General features: G+C 35.3%; 1 protein-coding gene across 2 annotated transcripts in view; it reads left to right on the forward strand.

Annotated features, from left to right (window-relative positions):
• Nucleotides 1-12,720, forward strand: part of LOC121372687 (HEAT repeat-containing protein 5B-like) — a 128,339-nt gene extending 115,619 nt beyond the window's left edge. For both annotated transcript variants that reach the window (XM_041499143.1, XM_041499144.1), the window contains exons 31-37: nt 344-506; nt 1,557-1,669; nt 7,033-7,350; nt 8,035-8,259; nt 9,724-9,875; nt 10,729-10,942; nt 11,779-12,720. In XM_041499143.1, the coding sequence (XP_041355077.1) occupies nt 344-506; nt 1,557-1,669; nt 7,033-7,350; nt 8,035-8,259; nt 9,724-9,875; nt 10,729-10,942; nt 11,779-12,101 (1,508 nt within the window). In that variant the 3' untranslated portion in view covers nt 12,102-12,720. The remainder of the gene's footprint in view (nt 1-343; nt 507-1,556; nt 1,670-7,032; nt 7,351-8,034; nt 8,260-9,723; nt 9,876-10,728; nt 10,943-11,778) is intronic.
• Nucleotides 12,721-18,050: the final 5,330 nt, after the last annotated feature.

The following is an 18,050-nucleotide window of genomic DNA, read 5'->3' on the forward strand; positions in this document are numbered from 1 at the left end:
CATTTGAGATCATATTAATTTCACATAGGACTGTATTTTAAGGGCTCATGTTTGTAAAGTTCAGACACAAGATTTGAGTAAACTCTCAAAACTAAACTACAAGCTATTTGTGACTTTAAAGTGTTCTAAAAATGTGGTTGGATGTGCACTGTACATGGAAATGAGCCTTGCTGTAGTATCTGTTTTATTTTAGACTGTATGTCATTTAATACTGTTCAGGTAGTGTTATCCATTTGCCTTAAGAACACTGCATCATTTCATTCCATTTTCTACCTTAACTGGTTATTGTATTCTTTTCAACACATGTCGTAGTTACAGTAATTACCTGTTTGCCTGTGTTTAGGTATCTGTATGGAGTCGATGTGTAGTCCGACGTCGCGCCTGCCAGTTGAGACTGTGGAGAAATGTTTACGAGGTCTGTGTGCACTGCTTGACACCAGGTGGCCGCGCAGGCAACTCGGAGACGACCCCATCCTGTCAAGGGAACTTCTGAATGTGATGCACAGGTAATTTCTTTTCAACTTCACCTGTTGTCAAACAAATGAATATACCCCTAGTCTAGTCCGGAAAAAGGAGAGATGTCTGAACGACAAGAGCAAAGGAAAAAGTAGGAAGTTATAGTCACGTGACCAGAACAGGAAGGATGACGCACTAGATAAATTTTAGGCCATCCCATTGGCTGTTGGGATGTTCGAACCAGACTTCTATCTTTAGGGGAATATGCATTTGTTTGAGGATAGGTGAAGTATTTATAAAGAAAAAACACCAATCTCTAATTTCTGAAACAGTCTTTATTATACTTCACAATACTCTCATCATCCTATCTAGGAAACTTTTAAATGTAATTTCTGAAATACTTTATTGGTTCCCTACCAGTCCAACCATTGAGGACTAGATTTCATCTCCGTCGTCTGTCTGTCCCACATATAGTTTTCCAGATTTTGTTTTTTCACAATGCTCGAGATATTGAGCTAAAATTTTGTTCTGTTACAGATCAACTTTGACTTTCATGGCAATTTACCCATGGCCCTTGAAATATAGACGATTTTTTAATAGAAATATGTTCTTTCATAGCGATTTTTCAATTTTTTACACACAGTTATGACCCTTAGATTTAGGAGATAAGAAAAATTGTTGGACCCGGTAGGGGACATTTATTGCTTTAGTAGTACTCTCATAATGCTTGTTATACTGTACAATACTCCCATCATTCTACCAAGGAAACTTTTGAATCAATCTTTTAATGATTAAATTTCCATTATATTTATTAAAATTTGAAGCCATCCCACTGGTCTAGTATTAGCAACGCAATTATGTTCATTTTTTTATTAACGTAAAAATGACATCAAGGAACATCATATCATTTGTATTTGTAACTATTGTTTGACCTCCAAAAGATGATGTATTTTTGCGCTGGGGTGTTGTATTATGTTTTGGTTCAGAAAAACTTTTTGATGAAAGGGGATTAAGCTGATTTGAAATCCAATTAGTTTTACTCCAAATCCCATATGCCCTTTTGTTTTTATTTCATTTTATATAAAAAATTTACATTGTAGAATTATTTTGACAAGAGATGACCTGACAATACAGACTCTGGCCATGGATGTTGTTAAGAAAGTAGTAAGATCAGCTCAGGAGAATTTGGATGCAGAGAGAGCTCGGTTGAAAGGTATGCATTTTCAGTAATGACGTTCCAATCATATGATTCAGAAAGTAAATCTACAACACAGTGTTTGTATGGATACACAGTTATTTCTGTAATCAATGTCCTTTGTGGCTGAAAATACTAGTCTCTTTGCTTTGACATGGTTGAAAAATTAACAGACTGATATTATTAAATAGACTGAGGTGACCCATTTGTATCCAGACTAAAATAATAACTTCAGCTGTCTCTTGTATTATATTTATTTTGTTAGAAGCCTTTCCAAAATACTGTTGACGTAGCTTTAAATAACAGGCCGTCCGCTGAACAGAAAAACGTGAAGTTTCGTTCCACCTGTCAGGGGTCTAACTAATTTTTATGTTTTTGGCTAGACAAACATCTTATTTATAACAGAAAAAAAGTTTACCAATTTTTTCCTGCAGTTTTTTTAAAATTCAAACTGAAAATGGGAACTATATACAAACACGCATTGCAAAAATCGCACTCATAACGGCTATAAATGTCAACAAAAAGTAGGGAATCCCCAGTGCGGGCAGAGGAAAAATTAAAGAAATTTCTACATCTAAAGATCTGGGCAAGCTTCGCTGCATTATACATGCGTGTCAAGGTGTGGAAGGTAAATTGACAACCTTTTCAGCTACCACATGGGATAAATGCGTCGAGTGTGCTACGAAATGGTCAAAATTAACGGGCGAACTTAGTGATATTTCGAACAATCTTTTTAGAAGTGGCGTACTTGACATTCCGTTTTCAAAAGACGCTTGTGTACACTTTGGCTATCATAAATCATGTTATCAAAAGTTTACAAACAAGATATACATTAAGAAATCACAAAAGGCTAGTGAGAAAACAGCATTGGTAGTGCCAGAAGAAAATGAATCAAATGACGATGATAATGATGTCAGCTCTCCAAAAAAAACTCCGGTCCAGTTCTGTTGTGTCAAAAGTCGGTGAAACCAGCTGTAGTGTTTTACCAGCATTATGCATCATATGCAAGAAGAAAGACTTATGTGTCACTGTTGGACACAGACGAGTTAAAGACAAGCTAATACAAGCAGAAACTGAGTCAGCTGGTAAGTAATTGTTTATAACATTTTTATTTTATTTTAGGCCACACAAATATATATGCTTCTGGTCACCACCCTTGTTCAAATTGTTATTACCAGAAACATTTTCTTCTTATTTTCAAATATTTATATTGGGAAATATATGATTTAAATATTTAATTATTTTAATTAGGCATACCTTTTATAACTTTTATTTTGACAGTTACATTGTGGTCTGCAGGGTTGGAAAATCTTTAAATTTTAATGGTAGACCATGGACTACCAGGTATCTAAAATGTGGTTTATGCAGTTAACAATATGGTTGCCCAGTTAACAAATCAGGTAGCCCTGTGCATCCGGGGACTGGATTTGGCTAAGTCTGCTGGTCTACATAAAAAAAAGCAACAAACAAATTGATGTTATTATATTGTAACTGACCATTATTAGTATATTACAGCTTTAACTGGTTTAGGCTGGAAGAAATGTTTTCAGTTCACTCATGTAATAATCTTGCATTGCAGGTCAGTTGCCTAAAGCAGCCACTGAGAAGTGTGATGAAACAATTCTACTTCACATTCGAGACAAGGATTGTGTAGCTACTGAAGTATAATATCGTTCATGCTACAAAAATTGCATAAGATTCCTGAGAAAGAAGAAAAGGTTTTTTAATCTCTTCCCCCCCCCCCCCCCCCCCCCCCCCTTTTTGTTTTGTCATGGTCATTGCACAAAATCGTGATGTTGACTTGAAAGAGATCCTAACCTATTCATTAGGAACAGTTTCATTTCCTCTAGCAAGTATAGATGGATCAATGGCCAAAAGTACAAAATCAGCCTTGTTGGATGTCATTGAGAAGAAGGTTGGTGATTGCCTTGTTGACAGTGTACCTGCAAATTCAGCCATTATTCTGGATGCCATGGCAGTTCTACAATCAATGGTCAACATTCCAGAGACATTTGGAGAACTTGCTGACAACATTTTAACTATAGTCATCAACATGGCAATGAGGTACAAGTGTTCCCGTGTGGATTTTGTAGCTGACCGATATCCAAGCATCAGCATTAAGAATGCAGAACGATCTAGACGGGCAGAAAGTGGTTCTCGGATCACACACATATATGGCACAACACAGAAGACACCTCATCAGTGGAAAAAATTCATGTCTGTGGGACAAAACAAAGAAGCACTCGTCAATTTCTTATTCAACTGTTTGAAAGATGCAAACTTTGAAGCAACAAAGAAAGATATTGCCCTGTATATTACACATGATGATAAATGCCACTTGACTGATATCAAGAACAAGAAGGCAACAGTAAGCCATGTTTCTGAACTTGATTGTGACCACAAAGAAGCCGATACTAGACTACTGCTTCATGCTCTTCATGCCTCTGCAGAGCACAGTGCTGTTATCATTAAAAGTCCATATACAGATGTTGCCATAATAGCACTGAGCTTGAAGCAAAACATACATGCCCAGTTGTTTTTCCTCACAGGAGTGAAGAACCGTACACGTATCATCAACTTACAGAAAATTGAATCTGCATTGTCACCAAGATTTTGCCAGGCTCTTATTGGGATACATGTGTTTTGTGGCTGTGATTCAACTAGTGCGTTCTATGGGAAAGGAAAAAAGAGGGCATTTGGCTTAGCAAATGAATCTGATGAATTTGTGGAAGGTTTCATGGAGCTAGGAAAATATTTCACATTGAATGATAAAGTTTTGCTTGTAATGGAAAGATTTGTGTGTCGCTTATATGGCCAGTCCACATCAAGTGTAAATGAAGCCAGGTACAAAGTCTCTTGTCTTGCAAAAACATCAGAACAGAGCATGCCACCCACACAAGATGCACTTCAGCAGCACTGCAAGAGGGCCAATTACCAAGCAGCCATACACAGAAGATCTCTTGAACAGTCGAATATCTGCTCCATCACCCAACAGCCATGGTTGGGTTGTAAAAGCTGGATAAATATCAATGAACTGGATGACCAAAGACCCTGCCCCAGAAGCTGTTCTTTTGTCAGTTAATTGTAAATGTAAGACTGGAATGTGCTCCACAAATAGGTGTTCGTGCCAGTCAGCCAGGCTGTCATGCACAGATTTGTGTAAACGTTGTAACTGCACCCAATCGGAAAGATGAGGCTCAGGATGATGTGTTTTCTGATGATGATGACGATGATAGCGGTGATTAGATGGACTAAAATTTATACAAATACATAAATATACATTGTTTGACTGTATTTCCTTTAACAGGTAATACAAATGTAAATATGTGCAGAACAGTTGTGAGAAAGCAGAAACATAAGCCAAAAACGCCTGCACAGTGCCTTTCACAGCTAATTTAAAAACAAATAAAAATGCAGGCCTATAAGGAATTAGAACTATGGTACTAATAGGTACTAGTACCTATTCAAAGTGATTAGACCATTTAAAATCATTAAACATCTCAAATCTTCATATCGGTAATATCACAATCTCATAAATAAGATGGACTGCAATTTTTTAAAAGTCAGCCCAAGTTATTTGCCTTTTCATCTATGAGATTCTTCATAATTTCCAATAACTTCAAATATATATTGTCAAATTATATATTATAGGGACAAGAGAAGTATCCAGACCACTGCTATTAAGAAAGTTTGCACAAAAAAAGCATTTCAGTAAAAAAAAAAAAATTGGCACTTAATTGACCTTTGACCTCTATGTTTGACCTTGTCGACCACTGGCTACCATCCTGGATTGACTTTTTGAATAGTACAGACTATTAACTCTTTAGAAATACACCTGGTTACTTCCATTAAAAATGCATTTACCATAGCTCTTGTTTTAAATTTATTATTACAAATATTTTTAGTTTTGGTGTATTTTAAAATAGTACAACTTTTTACTTTATATATTAAGGGTTGAAACACATTCAGAGTTGATTTTTAACACTTAAATGTATTTCAATACTATGTTTCTATAGAATTATGGCAGTTAAATTGTATAAGGAGCAATAACTTTTCTGAAATTTAATTTTATTACCTCTGGTTATCCAATAAAATAAAATATTTGCATATATATTATTGCATTGTATAGAGGACTCTATTACAAATGTTTTGAGTGGTCACATGTTGTTCTATGTGTTATAGTTACAGAGTTAGATCTGTTTTAGTTACCCACCCCTCTAAAAAAAATCCTAAATTTGGTCAGAGGGGGGTCTCCTTTTGACGTCATTTAAAAAAAAAACCTGCAGGAAATATCTTGGTAAACTTTTTTTCTGTGATCGATAATGTATTTATCTAGCCAAAAACACAAAGATTTTTTAGACCCCCGATATGTGGAACGAAACTTCATTTCTAGCCACAATTCTGAGCTTAGCGGATGGCCTATAACGTATTATCATACATTTATGATAAGGTGACCCATAACGCAATTATAAAATTCTCATAATACCCATTGATATTTTTGAGTCCTAAAAACAAGCTGAGTATGTTCGTTCATTCATTCATTTAGTGCATTTATTTATTTACTTTCTTAACCTTTAGACTACTGGATTAATTTTTAACAAAAACCATGTTGAGTGGGTACAAGTTAATAATTTTTACTGACGTATATTCACTGAAATGTTTTATAAATACATAAAATAAAGTTCATCTATGAATCGGTAAGTATTATTTTGTGGGTTTTTGTAATTTTTATGATTTTTAGATCAGTTAATGGTAATTAAAATTAGGCAAAAAATCGAAAAAGTCACATTTACTTATGGGCATTTGTGGCCAGCTGTCCAGTATTTATGTCTATTATTCCCGATAACAGTGGTTTTCTGACCAGAATTTTTTTTTTTAAACCCGAACTTCAATTCATATTGCAATATTTGGTGATTTTTGTTGTTGGTAAAACAATCAAATTTATTATCAAATTAGTTGTCACAATCAGCTATCGATCCCTGAAAATGCCCGTAACGTGCCGCCATTGTTGTCGAGCGAAAATACTTGCCGAAAACCAAAAAAGGTATTTTCAGTTGAAAAAAATCAAAACAGAAACCACCATTTTGAAAAGAATTTTTTTTTATCTTTTATTATATTTTCGTTTCCGGTGAGTGACATGTGCAAAACAGTGGGAATTATGAATTGGGGAATGCACTGTATGCAGTATACAGTATGTTGACTGACGTGACATTGGGCGAGATATCTCGCCTGTAGTAGTCAGAAGGTTAAACCTTTTCATCATTCTCGGGGAACATTCTGCTTTCAAAATAATGATTAGCAAGTTTAGTACATTATAACAAATCACGCATAATGAAGATTGTTGCTTGACCTTGGTGACATTATTGTATGATTTCCTTCAGAGAAAGAGCTGACCACGCCCAGCACGACGGAGAGCAGCACCGAGTCGATGGACACCACCGACAGCACCGCCAGTACCGGGAGCACGGGGGAGGGGGGCGACACGGGGGACATCGACCAGAACAGGTCCGTGGTGTTCGCCACGCTCGAGGTGTGTCTGTGTGGCCTGGTGCGCCAGGTTCCAGCCATGAACCCATCGGCCCCGACAACCGGCTTTCAGACGCCCACACACCAGAGGAAGCTGTCCGAAGAGTCCTGTCGGCTCATTTCCACTGTTGTCACAACAATGGCCGACATAGTGCAACTCTGTTCTCCATCAGGTAGGATGATTATGTTCAGTGTCCTGGAGGGGATTTTAGGTTTCATTACATATCCTTAAAATTGGTTTCAAAATCAATTTAAATGCCTTTTCCAACTAAAACCTATTTGTTTGTTATGAAAGCAAATGCCAAACCATCCTAATACTTTATTTTTCACAGAAACTGACAACAAATGCAACGATTAGCTGCATTCAGTCAAGTGAGATTTTTATTACCTTTGGGATAGTGGATGTCCTAAAACATTGGGAGAGTGTCATTTGTCTAGACAGTTATTCATCTCTATTATGTAATAATTAAGAAAAAGAATGGGTTGAAGCTCACAAATACCTGAATCAAGCTTGACAAAGTTCTTGCATTTCAATGTAAATGTTAATACACAGTCATCGCCAATGAATATTATCAGTTTACACATTGCTGACGGCAACTGAAAAGGAGGGGTGGTGGGGGAGTGTAAAAGTCAAAATCAATATTTGCCAAACAATCATCATTTTGAATGTTGGTAATTCGGTATTAGAACCACCCCACTATTAAGACAACTTTTAATAAGTCCCGCCGATGGTCCCAATAGCAGGGTTTCATTGTATTAATAAAAATAACGAATGATGTTCTCACCAACGGATGTGTAAGAAAAATAATTAAATATTTTGCAGATAAATATTTAACATAAAGTGTTCTGTTTTCTAGGTGCTGTTACTGTGCTGCCCACCATCCTACATCTGATCACGAGCTTGATGCGCGAAGTGGTTTCCAAGTCGACCGAGACGAAGGCCACCATGGTGATATCAGCCTGTCTACAGTCACTCAAGTCACTCTGCATGTCACAGTTCGCTGAAGACCCGGTCAGTAGTGCCAGCTGGCTGTGTCTCCTACAGAGCGCCATGACGACTCTCATCCAGTATGCTGAACCTAGTATGTACCCGTATCCTATTTCTTATGACTGGCTTTTTTAATATCTTAATTAACTAAAATATGTATGGGAAAGTGTATTGTGCAAGAAGTAGTCACTGCAAATAGGAGGGGGTGGGGGGCACATAGCCTTGTGGTAAAGCGCTCGGATGTTCTCCAGTTGATCTAGGATCAATCCCTTGGTGGGCCCATTGGTTTATTTCTCATCCAGCCAGTGCACCATGACTGGTATGGTGCATATAAAAGATCCCTTACTACTAATTAAAAAATGTTAAATTACCAAATGTTTGACATCCAGTAGCTGATGATTAATAAATCAATGTGATCTAGTGGTGTCATTAAACAAAACATACTAAATTTTTACCTAAAAATGTGTTATTGTAAAATATTTTTAAAATGTGTTGTTGTAGAATCTTTTGAAAATGTATATAATACAGCAAGTGATGTTTTGTGAGATCTCATTAACAGGCAGAAATTGTTTAACATGCATATCATTTGATGCTCCATTTGTTATTTCTTAAATACTGCAGTGTTTTTTTATATTATTTACATGCCATTCAACATTGTCAACATGTTCAGTAAAAGATGTATTCTGGCATTCATAAATATGTATGGTTAGCTTTGAATCTTGGCAATTTAGAAAATGGCCATTGCAAAACATTTGTAGTCATATGGCATTTTCCACAGCAGTTTTGCGTTTAATGTGTATGTGGTTAATGTGTAAGAGAGGAATTTAATTTGTCAGTATTACAACAACAAAATTATAATTAAGGAAAATGTTGTCGAAAATTGAAAGTTCCACAGCAAAATAAATGTGGAATAATGAAAACACTGCAGCAGTCACCAGTCGCCTGTTGCCAGTTGTTGAAATAGAATAATTAATTGGGCTTTTGAAGAGAAATGTAAATTCCAAAGCTCAAGATAAAATTGTCTTTCTTATTTGAAAAAAAGTTTTACATTTGGTTTAATAATTCGCTATTATTTTTACTCAACATGTTTTGTTTGTCCTCTTTCCATGAAGAGGCGAAGCGTAGTGGTAAAGTGTTCGCCCGATGAGCGGTTGGTCTGGGATCGAACTGCATTGGTGGATTCATTAGGCTATTTCTTCTTTCAGCCAGTGCACCACGACTGTTGTATCAAAGGCCGTGATATGTGCTATCCTGTCTGTGGTATGGTGCATATAAAAAATCCCTTGCTACTAATTGAAAACAAATATAACAGGTTTCCTCTCTAAGACTATATGTCAAAATTACCAAATGTTTGACATCAAATAGCCGATTTAATAAATCAATGTGCACTAGTGGTGTTGTTAAACAAAACAAACTTTCTTCATGTTTTTTCAATGTGCTGTAGCGTTGTCGATAAACAAAACAAATGTTAACTTTCTTATTTGAAAAAACATTTTCCATTTGGTTTTGAAATCGACTAGTATATTTTCTCAACATGTTTTATTTGTTGTTTTTCCAGATGAAGAGAAGCCGGGTCTTGATGAGGGGACTCTGATGTTGTCTCTGGCCATCTTCACCATATCGTGCCCGAGGAAGACCACATCCATTCCCGCACTGTTGAATCCAACCTTGAAAGTCTACCAAGAAACGTGGCAGTCGCAAGACATTCAAGTAAGTTGGCATGCATGAATTTGAAGTCTGTGGCTATATGTAATAAACTCTATTTGTAAAACTGATGGATTATTTTTTGTTTTAAATCTTTACATAAAGCATACAACTGTGTATTTCATAGTTTCATTTATTCATTTTATTTTACTTACATCCACTTACGGTTTCAAGCTTGCTGTTCTTGGTACACGCCTTAGTTACCTGAGCTGTCTGTCCAGGTCAGGGGTTAAATAGTTAGTGGTTAGTAAGAGAAGTTTTGTGTAGTGATCTTGTACACCTCCCAATTGAACCATTAAAACTCACTCTGGGTGTAAGATTGTACCAGGGTGTGAACCCAGTACCTACCGGCTGTAAGGTTGATCAATGGCTTAACCAGTGCCTCAGCCAGACAGGTCTTGAATTACACCAAACTAGAGATATTGAGAGAGGATGACCGTGTGTTCAGTTTAGGATGGGACATAGTTTCATGGTAAAGCACTCACCTGATGCACCATTGCTTTGATGTGTGGTTGGTCTAGACTTGAATCTCCGTTGGTGGGCCCATTGAACTATTTTTCTTGTTCCAACCAGTGCTCCTATAATTAGTGTAATAAAGGCCATTGTATATATATATACTACCCTGTCTGTACTGCTAATTGAAAGGAGTAGCCTATTGAGTGACTGCAGAAGGTTTTCTCAAGGATCTAATTATATCTGTGGTCTTTAATCATATGTCCGATGCTATATAACTAATTAAAATGTGTTGAATTCATCATTAAATAAAACCTTTCTTTCCTTCTTTGCCTTCAGATTGGAACAACACAGTACTGCTGTGACCAAGTTGATTTAATCAATGTTATTTTTGTTTGACCTTCAGATCCGTATAAAGTGTGTTCAGACCCTCATCTCGGTACTACAGCACCCCGACCGACAGGTGGCCACCCCGTACATCCACGCCTTGTCTGCCAAGATGATTGAATATCTGTATGGTGTCACCACGGCGCGGCCAGGCAATGAAACTGAACTACAGTTGGTGCTAGAGATACTCAAGATGGTGGAGACATTGATAGCTATAGCTAACGAAGACAAACGTAAGTAATTTTTATAAAAGAAAACAGAGTTAAATCAGTATTTATCTTGAGTCGGAATCATTTGTTTATCAGTAGTCAGTAGTTGTAGCATTTCATTTGACTTCTTCGTTAGTGGGATTGGGATGAATTGTAGTCCAGTGGTAAAATGCTTGTCTGATGCGCAGTCGATCCCTGTCAGTGGACCCATTGGGCTATTTCTCTGGTGTAACAAAGACCATGGTATGTACTACCTGTCTGTGGGCCCTTGCTGCTATTCCAGAAGAGTAGCTCATAGTGTGGCAGCAGCAGGTTTCCTCTCCATGCCGTCTTTAACCATGTAACCGTTAGTAAAATGTGTTGAGTGTCATTAAATAAAACATTTCTTTCTTTCTTTCTTTGTGGCTAACAAATTTCTGTCATAAATGAGCAGTCAGTTTTATAAGGTTAGTTGCATTTGTAGGTATTTATCAGGGGTGGGAATTCTCCTTGGATCAGCTATTTTCCACTCATGGAACATTGCATTTCCTCACATTTTAATCATTCTTTCCTCCAAAATGTGTCAGATGGCACAGATTTTAACCTAGGATTTCAAGAATTTCTCTAGATTTCCTCTTTTTTTACAGTTCACTATTTCCCACCCCTGATTTATGATTTTGTGAAAAGAGGCCCATCTTTGTTGTTGTGAAGACCCTGTCCATCTACTAGTCATGGCTTTCAGTGTACTAGTGTGTTGTAATAAATTTTATTTCATTAAGTCTTGTTTGTATAATTATATTTATTTAGTTAATTAATTCATGTCTTCCTGGTTCATTTCATGCGGTATTGTAAAAATATTTTACCTTTTTTTCCCCCTCCAGGTATAACTCTCATTGCTTTACTGGTGCCAATTCTTGTTTCGTATTTACTTGACGGAAAAGACTTAGCAACTGCCAGCAAACCTTCAAGAGAACTGCACGACCAGGCTCTGGAAACACTGATGAAAATTGGACCTCTGTACCCCGAACAGTTTAGAACTGTAATGAGTGCATCCGCCGAATTGAAACCAAGGCTAGAGGCTGCTGTGAAAATAGACCAGGCAGCCAAAGCTAGGATGAAATCAAAACCAGTGACTAAAGCTGTGGCCGAGCCCTCAAAACCGACAATAACATTAAAAACAGACTTTAGTAATTTTACTGGATGATTGTTGTAAAATAGCCTAGCTAGCTATCCGTGGTCGGTGATTGTGGAGATAGGGAGTTCTTGAGGTTTGGAAAGAATGTGCTAATTTTTAAAACTATTATTTCTTTTTATTATGAGAGATCAAAATATGTGAGATATACAGAAGATATATCATCAGTGTGTATCTGTGGAGCAAGTTCAGTGTCTTGTATTTGTGGTTTTATCTGTTTTCTGATTCCCGGCCATTATGTAAAAACTAAATAGCAAAACCATCATCATACTGTACAGTAGTTTATTTGAATGACCATTACAGAAGATTTTGATGAAATATTTAGCTGCTTACTGGGCGACTATTAAAACAATTTTAAATGCCTTTTTATTTGTTACGTGAGATAAAACTAAGCAGTATACAACATTAATTAGATTTAATAATAAAAATAAATTTATTTGGAATGAATGTACAGATATGACACATTAATTTGGTTCTTTATATTATTCGTATTCACATAATAGTGAAAAAAATATACTTGATTGACAAAAAGTGGATTTAACTCTTTCAAAGACAAGAGTTGCATCCACTGTTAATTAAAAATAACCTATTTTATTAATTTAAAAAAAAAAAAACCCAGTAAACCCACTAATTTTTTTTTTTAATTATGTTGTTTGGAATACTGATTAATAGCATTATGTGAAAATGGTGACGCTATCACATGAAACGTGATAATAATTTAAAGACATATGACTGGCTGCTCCTAGGTGATGACTAATGAATAGGTCGTCACTACCATACCATGTAATAAAAATTAAAATAAATGAAATTGATTACTGTATAACATGAAGTTAGCTACAAGCGATAGGGCCTTCAATAAATTTTAGTTGTAATTTTTTTTCTTTTTTTTCTTTTAAACATGATTTTTTGAAGATAAAGTAAGAAATAGAATAGTACATTTGTGTCCTTTTGATACCATTTATCTTATAACTTGTTTCGGGAGGGGCGTAGTCCAGTGGTAAAGCGCTCGCTTGATGCGCTGTTGGTTTGGAATCGATCCCTGTTGGTGGGCCCATTGGGCTATTTCTCATTCCAGCCAGTGCACCACGACTGGTATATCAAAGGCTGTGGTATGTATTATCCTGTCTGTGAGATGGTGCATATAAAAGATCCCTTGGTGCATTATTAAAAATGTAGCGGGTTTCCTCTAATGACTATATGTCAAAATTACCAAATGTTTGACATCCAATAGCCAATGATTAATGAATCAATGTGCTCTAGTCGTGTCGTTAAACAAACCAAACTTTATTTTACAACTCGTTAGAGACATTTCAAAAGAACTCGTAAGTTATATATCTAATGGCAAATCATGTAATCTACTTAACAGCTACCTTTGTTTAACACTCATCATCCAATGTTTTTGTTAATGCTGGGACAACAAAAAATTCTTCCATTCATTATTATAGATGTTATATATAGTAAATTATTTAGATTTATTGATAGTGAAGGTGTAAGCAATTTATTTATGAAAGGAAGCTTTGTATAACCTAGGACTTGCTGTTGTGTTACAAACCTGAATATACTCCTGAACATGTATATACTCATCTTGGAAAATGTTCTTGCATTTTGCTGGTCAAAATTCTGTAAATAATAATAATCATCACTGCATTTCTGACAGCGTGTGTTTGTTATCGTCACGCCACTGCAGGTCAGAATGTTAAACATATCACAAACGTTAAAACTGTTTATTAGAAATAACATGTTATGCTGAGTATGTCACTGCTTAAAGTAACATTTCAGAGTTTGTGGTCACAGTAATACATTTCTGGCTAACAGTTTTTTTAATCAATTCATTTGTTAATTGTATTATATTCTATTGCTTAAAATATCAGTGTGTATGTCAAACATGTTTCTGGTGATTCTAACATTTGTATCAGCTCCAATTGGATTTTACATCTCTCGTTTTTTTTCATAAGATAAATTGTTAGGAGATAAATATAATTAGAACTAGTACCAATGTTATGACTAGAAACACATTAGGTATACAGATCCTGATATTCTAAATATAATTGATGGGTAATTGTAATCATTAGAAAGGCTCTATAAGCTGAAAAGTGAAATTATCGTCTTACATGTTGGGTAAATTATTCAATGATCGGCTGTATTGTTCATTTCCTTTGTGTCTGTTTAACAATTGATCCTTGTATAATGTTGAGTTTGGTTCTAAAGTAATGGAGTACTTCTCCAGAATTGATTCCCTGCAGGGAGCGGGAGACTTTGTTTTCTTCTGGTTTTGTATATCCACCACCAGATATTTAAATTTTCATTTAAACAATGTATACCTAAATAAAAAAATGCTGCAAATCCACCAGGCATGAAATAATATTAACGATGCTTCGTACCTCTTCCATGTGATCGGTTTTGGAATAGCCCTAGGCAGATTTCTTATAGAATTACTGATCCTGACATAAATGGCATTTCGTCTGAAGCCTGTCAAATAATATATACTTCAGTACAGTGTAAGCACACTGACTAATAATACAAGTATGTTATATATATAATTTTGCTAACACATTTTGGCATCGTAGGAATTTTACCATCATATCTGACTGACATATCTTTTACAAAACTAAAAGTAGAGTAAAATGTGGAGAACTCATTGTTAAATAAAAGCTCACAGAGAATATTAAAAACTTCAAGTAATTTAAAGTAAAAATCTCAAATATAAGATTTGTTTGCTAGTTGAATACTTTGTAGATGTGATATTTTGTCCTGTGTATATATTGTTACTTTTTAGAGTGTTGCAGTGTGGTTAACAATCTGGTGGATTAATGATGTTCAAGTAGTTACAAATTGGGGACATTACATGTTGTGTTATGCCATAATTTGTTCATTATAATATGCAGTGCTTTACTTCTGGACATGTCAGAAAATAAAAAATAAAAAAACACTTGACATTGACTGACATTTGTTCAGGTTCATGTTCGTCGTGAGGAAAATCAGGGTGAGTTGAAGATCAGTCTTCTAAAATTGTTGAGGCAATCAGCTGCATGAAGTTTCAGATAAAATTGTTTTTTTAATTTTATTGCACAGCGATCAATTTGCCATTCTCCTTAAACTTTTTAGGTAATATGAGGGGGGGGGGGGGGGGGGTTAGTGAGAGTGATCATTCACCTTACCTGGCAATGACTACGTTATTCTGTAGTTATTTCAAAATGGAATTAATAAGCAGTCATACTAGAAAAAAAACAAAATTATGATAATAAAATGTAAATTATTTTCAGACATGAAATACCAGTGTTACACTGTCTTAAATCACACAATTTTAGTTGCATTTTTAAAGTGAGTAGCCTGTACCCAGTGAAAATAATGATAGATTCAGGAAATAAAGCATTGCAGGGTAAGTGCTGTCTGAATAGTTTTATCCACACATTGTACAAGCACAAGATACTGTTTACTGGGGCGGTGGGGGGAGTGTAGATATGTTTTTAGTCGTCTTCACAAGCTAAGAGTCGTGTTGCATACCGATACTTCACACAGATAACGGAGCCGCTTAGAGTATTGGTACAGAATGGGATCCTAGGATTGTGAAGATGTTTGTCCAGTAAAAATGGCAAAATATGAATGTATGATCAGGATACTGATTTTAAAATCAAAAAGAATGTCTGTTATTGTAATGGATGTACATTTTTATCATTGTGAAGAAAAATCTGCCTTGTGTTCAGTAAGTTTAGTACTAAAAACTGTTACTTGCCATATTATCAAGATGGCTGCAGTATTTTTACCACTGTTCAGAATAAAAAAACAATTGTTGCTAAATAAAGAAATGATTTGTTGCACATTCATGTGTTTAATTACTTATTAAACGATATTGAATGTGTAGTATTATGGAAAATTGGTGAAATAATGATGTAAGCATTTTCAAATTGTTTCACAAAATAACATTTCACACTGCATACTTTGCAGTTACAATGTGTAAATTTTAACAAGAAGTTCGTTAAATTAATTCAGTGACATAATTGTTGGGGTTGGCAGTTTTTCTTTTCTTTTTGAAAATATTTAATAGACTTCTTTTTTTTTTTAAACATTCGGTTGGGTACTAAAACAAATTTCGTGAGCAATTTACTTATGTTTCTCTTACTAAACACAAGGCATTTCTCATGTTTTCCTGTGTTTTTAATAAAACCAATGATAAGTGTTTGTTATGTTCTTGGGTGCTTGTTTGTGGTAGAATGTATATACTAAGAATCATGTTGATGATCTTTTTAATGTATGTTTATTCATTGTGTAACCATGTTCAGTGCTATCTTCACTTACTGTTTCAAAGTTGAATACTTTTAACCATAGGCATGTGGGAGAGAGGGTTTTGTGAATATTGGAGGGGGATGGGGGTAACCACCCCACCTGAATGCTTATGGTTTTAACAATGCATTTTTTTTTTTTTAAATACTTTTTAAAATAATTTTATAATATGCATTTTCAAAGAAAAAAAAATCTAAAAGTTTTTAGGATTTTTCGTTGAATTTCATTTTGATTTCTCTTTATTAAGACCAAATCAGAATTGCAATGAATTAATGCAAAGCAACAGACTTTGCTGGAATGTAATATGTTTTTAGATTTTATATCAGTTTGGACTAAAGACTTTAAATAGTTAAATTTTACATTTCAAAGTGTGGTATTTGTCAGCAAATTCAATCTTGCATATTTTCTTAAAAGATTTTGTTGTGATAATATTGGTATGATACATGTATGCGTTACAAGTCTTTACTAGTTTAAATGGTTATTTATATTTATATTAATTTTTATTGTAATGGCTTACACCTGCATATTTCCCACACCCCAGGTGTTAATTATCTGTGATTTATTGCAGTTTCGCTTTGTTTATTCAGAGTATCTGCTTTTGTTATTATATTATAGTTCAACTTGGCTTTTGTTTACTGTTTTGACACAAACTGGGGAGTCATTAAACATTCATTCATTCTGGTCTGGTATATCAGGGTCATGCCTAGTCAGAAATAGTGTGTTGGAGGAAGCAGTCAACAAAATTTGTGGCACAAAAATATAGCGACTTCTCAAGCTAAACGACAATGGCACTATTACTTTATATTTTACTGAGGGAGTGAAACTGCTTCCCCCCCCCCCCCCCACCCTACTAGGTATGACCCTGTAAAGCTGTGTAGATTGTTATTCATTCATTCATTCTTTCATTCATTCATTCTTGTATGATAACGTTGTGTAGATTGTTATTCATTCTTGTCTGACAGTGTTATGTAGATTGTTATTCATTCTTGTCTGACAGTGTTATGTAGATTGTTATTCATTCATCCATTCTTTCTTGTCTGATAACGCTGTGTAGACTGTACATCTTTTAAAAGTGAGCTGTTTTTATTAATGGATGTACAATCAGCTTTGTTATTGTTCTTTACTGTTTCATGCAAGCAAATATATATTAAAATACTGTAAATAAACAATGTATATGCATATAAATATATATGTATATATGTCATTAATTCCATCTTTGTTGTTTTTGTTAAGTTACGGTGATTTATCAGTTGGCAAGTACATGTTCCCGGTGTCGGTTTGTGTACTGGCCTCGGTGGTGTAGTGGTTAGGCCATCGGTCTACAGGCTGGTAGGTACTGGGTTCGGATCCCAGTCGAGGCATGGGATTTTTAATCCAGATACAGACTCCAAACCCTGAGTGAGTGCTCCACAAGGCTCAATAGGTAGGTATAAACCACTTGCACCGACCAGTGATCCATAACTGGTTCAACAAAGGCCATGCTTTGTGCTATCCTGCCTGTTGGAAGTGCAAATAAAATATCCCTTGCTGCCTGTCGTAAAAGAATAGCCTGTGTGGCAACAGCAGGTTTCCTCTAAAAAAAACTCAGAATGACCATATATTTGACATCCAATAGCCAATAAGATAAAAAAAAAAGTGCTCTAGTGGCGTCATTAAATAAACCAAACTACTTCTTTCAGT

Source organism: Gigantopelta aegis, chromosome 4, assembly GCF_016097555.1.
Source record: "Gigantopelta aegis isolate Gae_Host chromosome 4, Gae_host_genome, whole genome shotgun sequence".
NCBI lineage: Eukaryota > Metazoa > Mollusca > Gastropoda > Neomphalida > Peltospiridae > Gigantopelta > Gigantopelta aegis.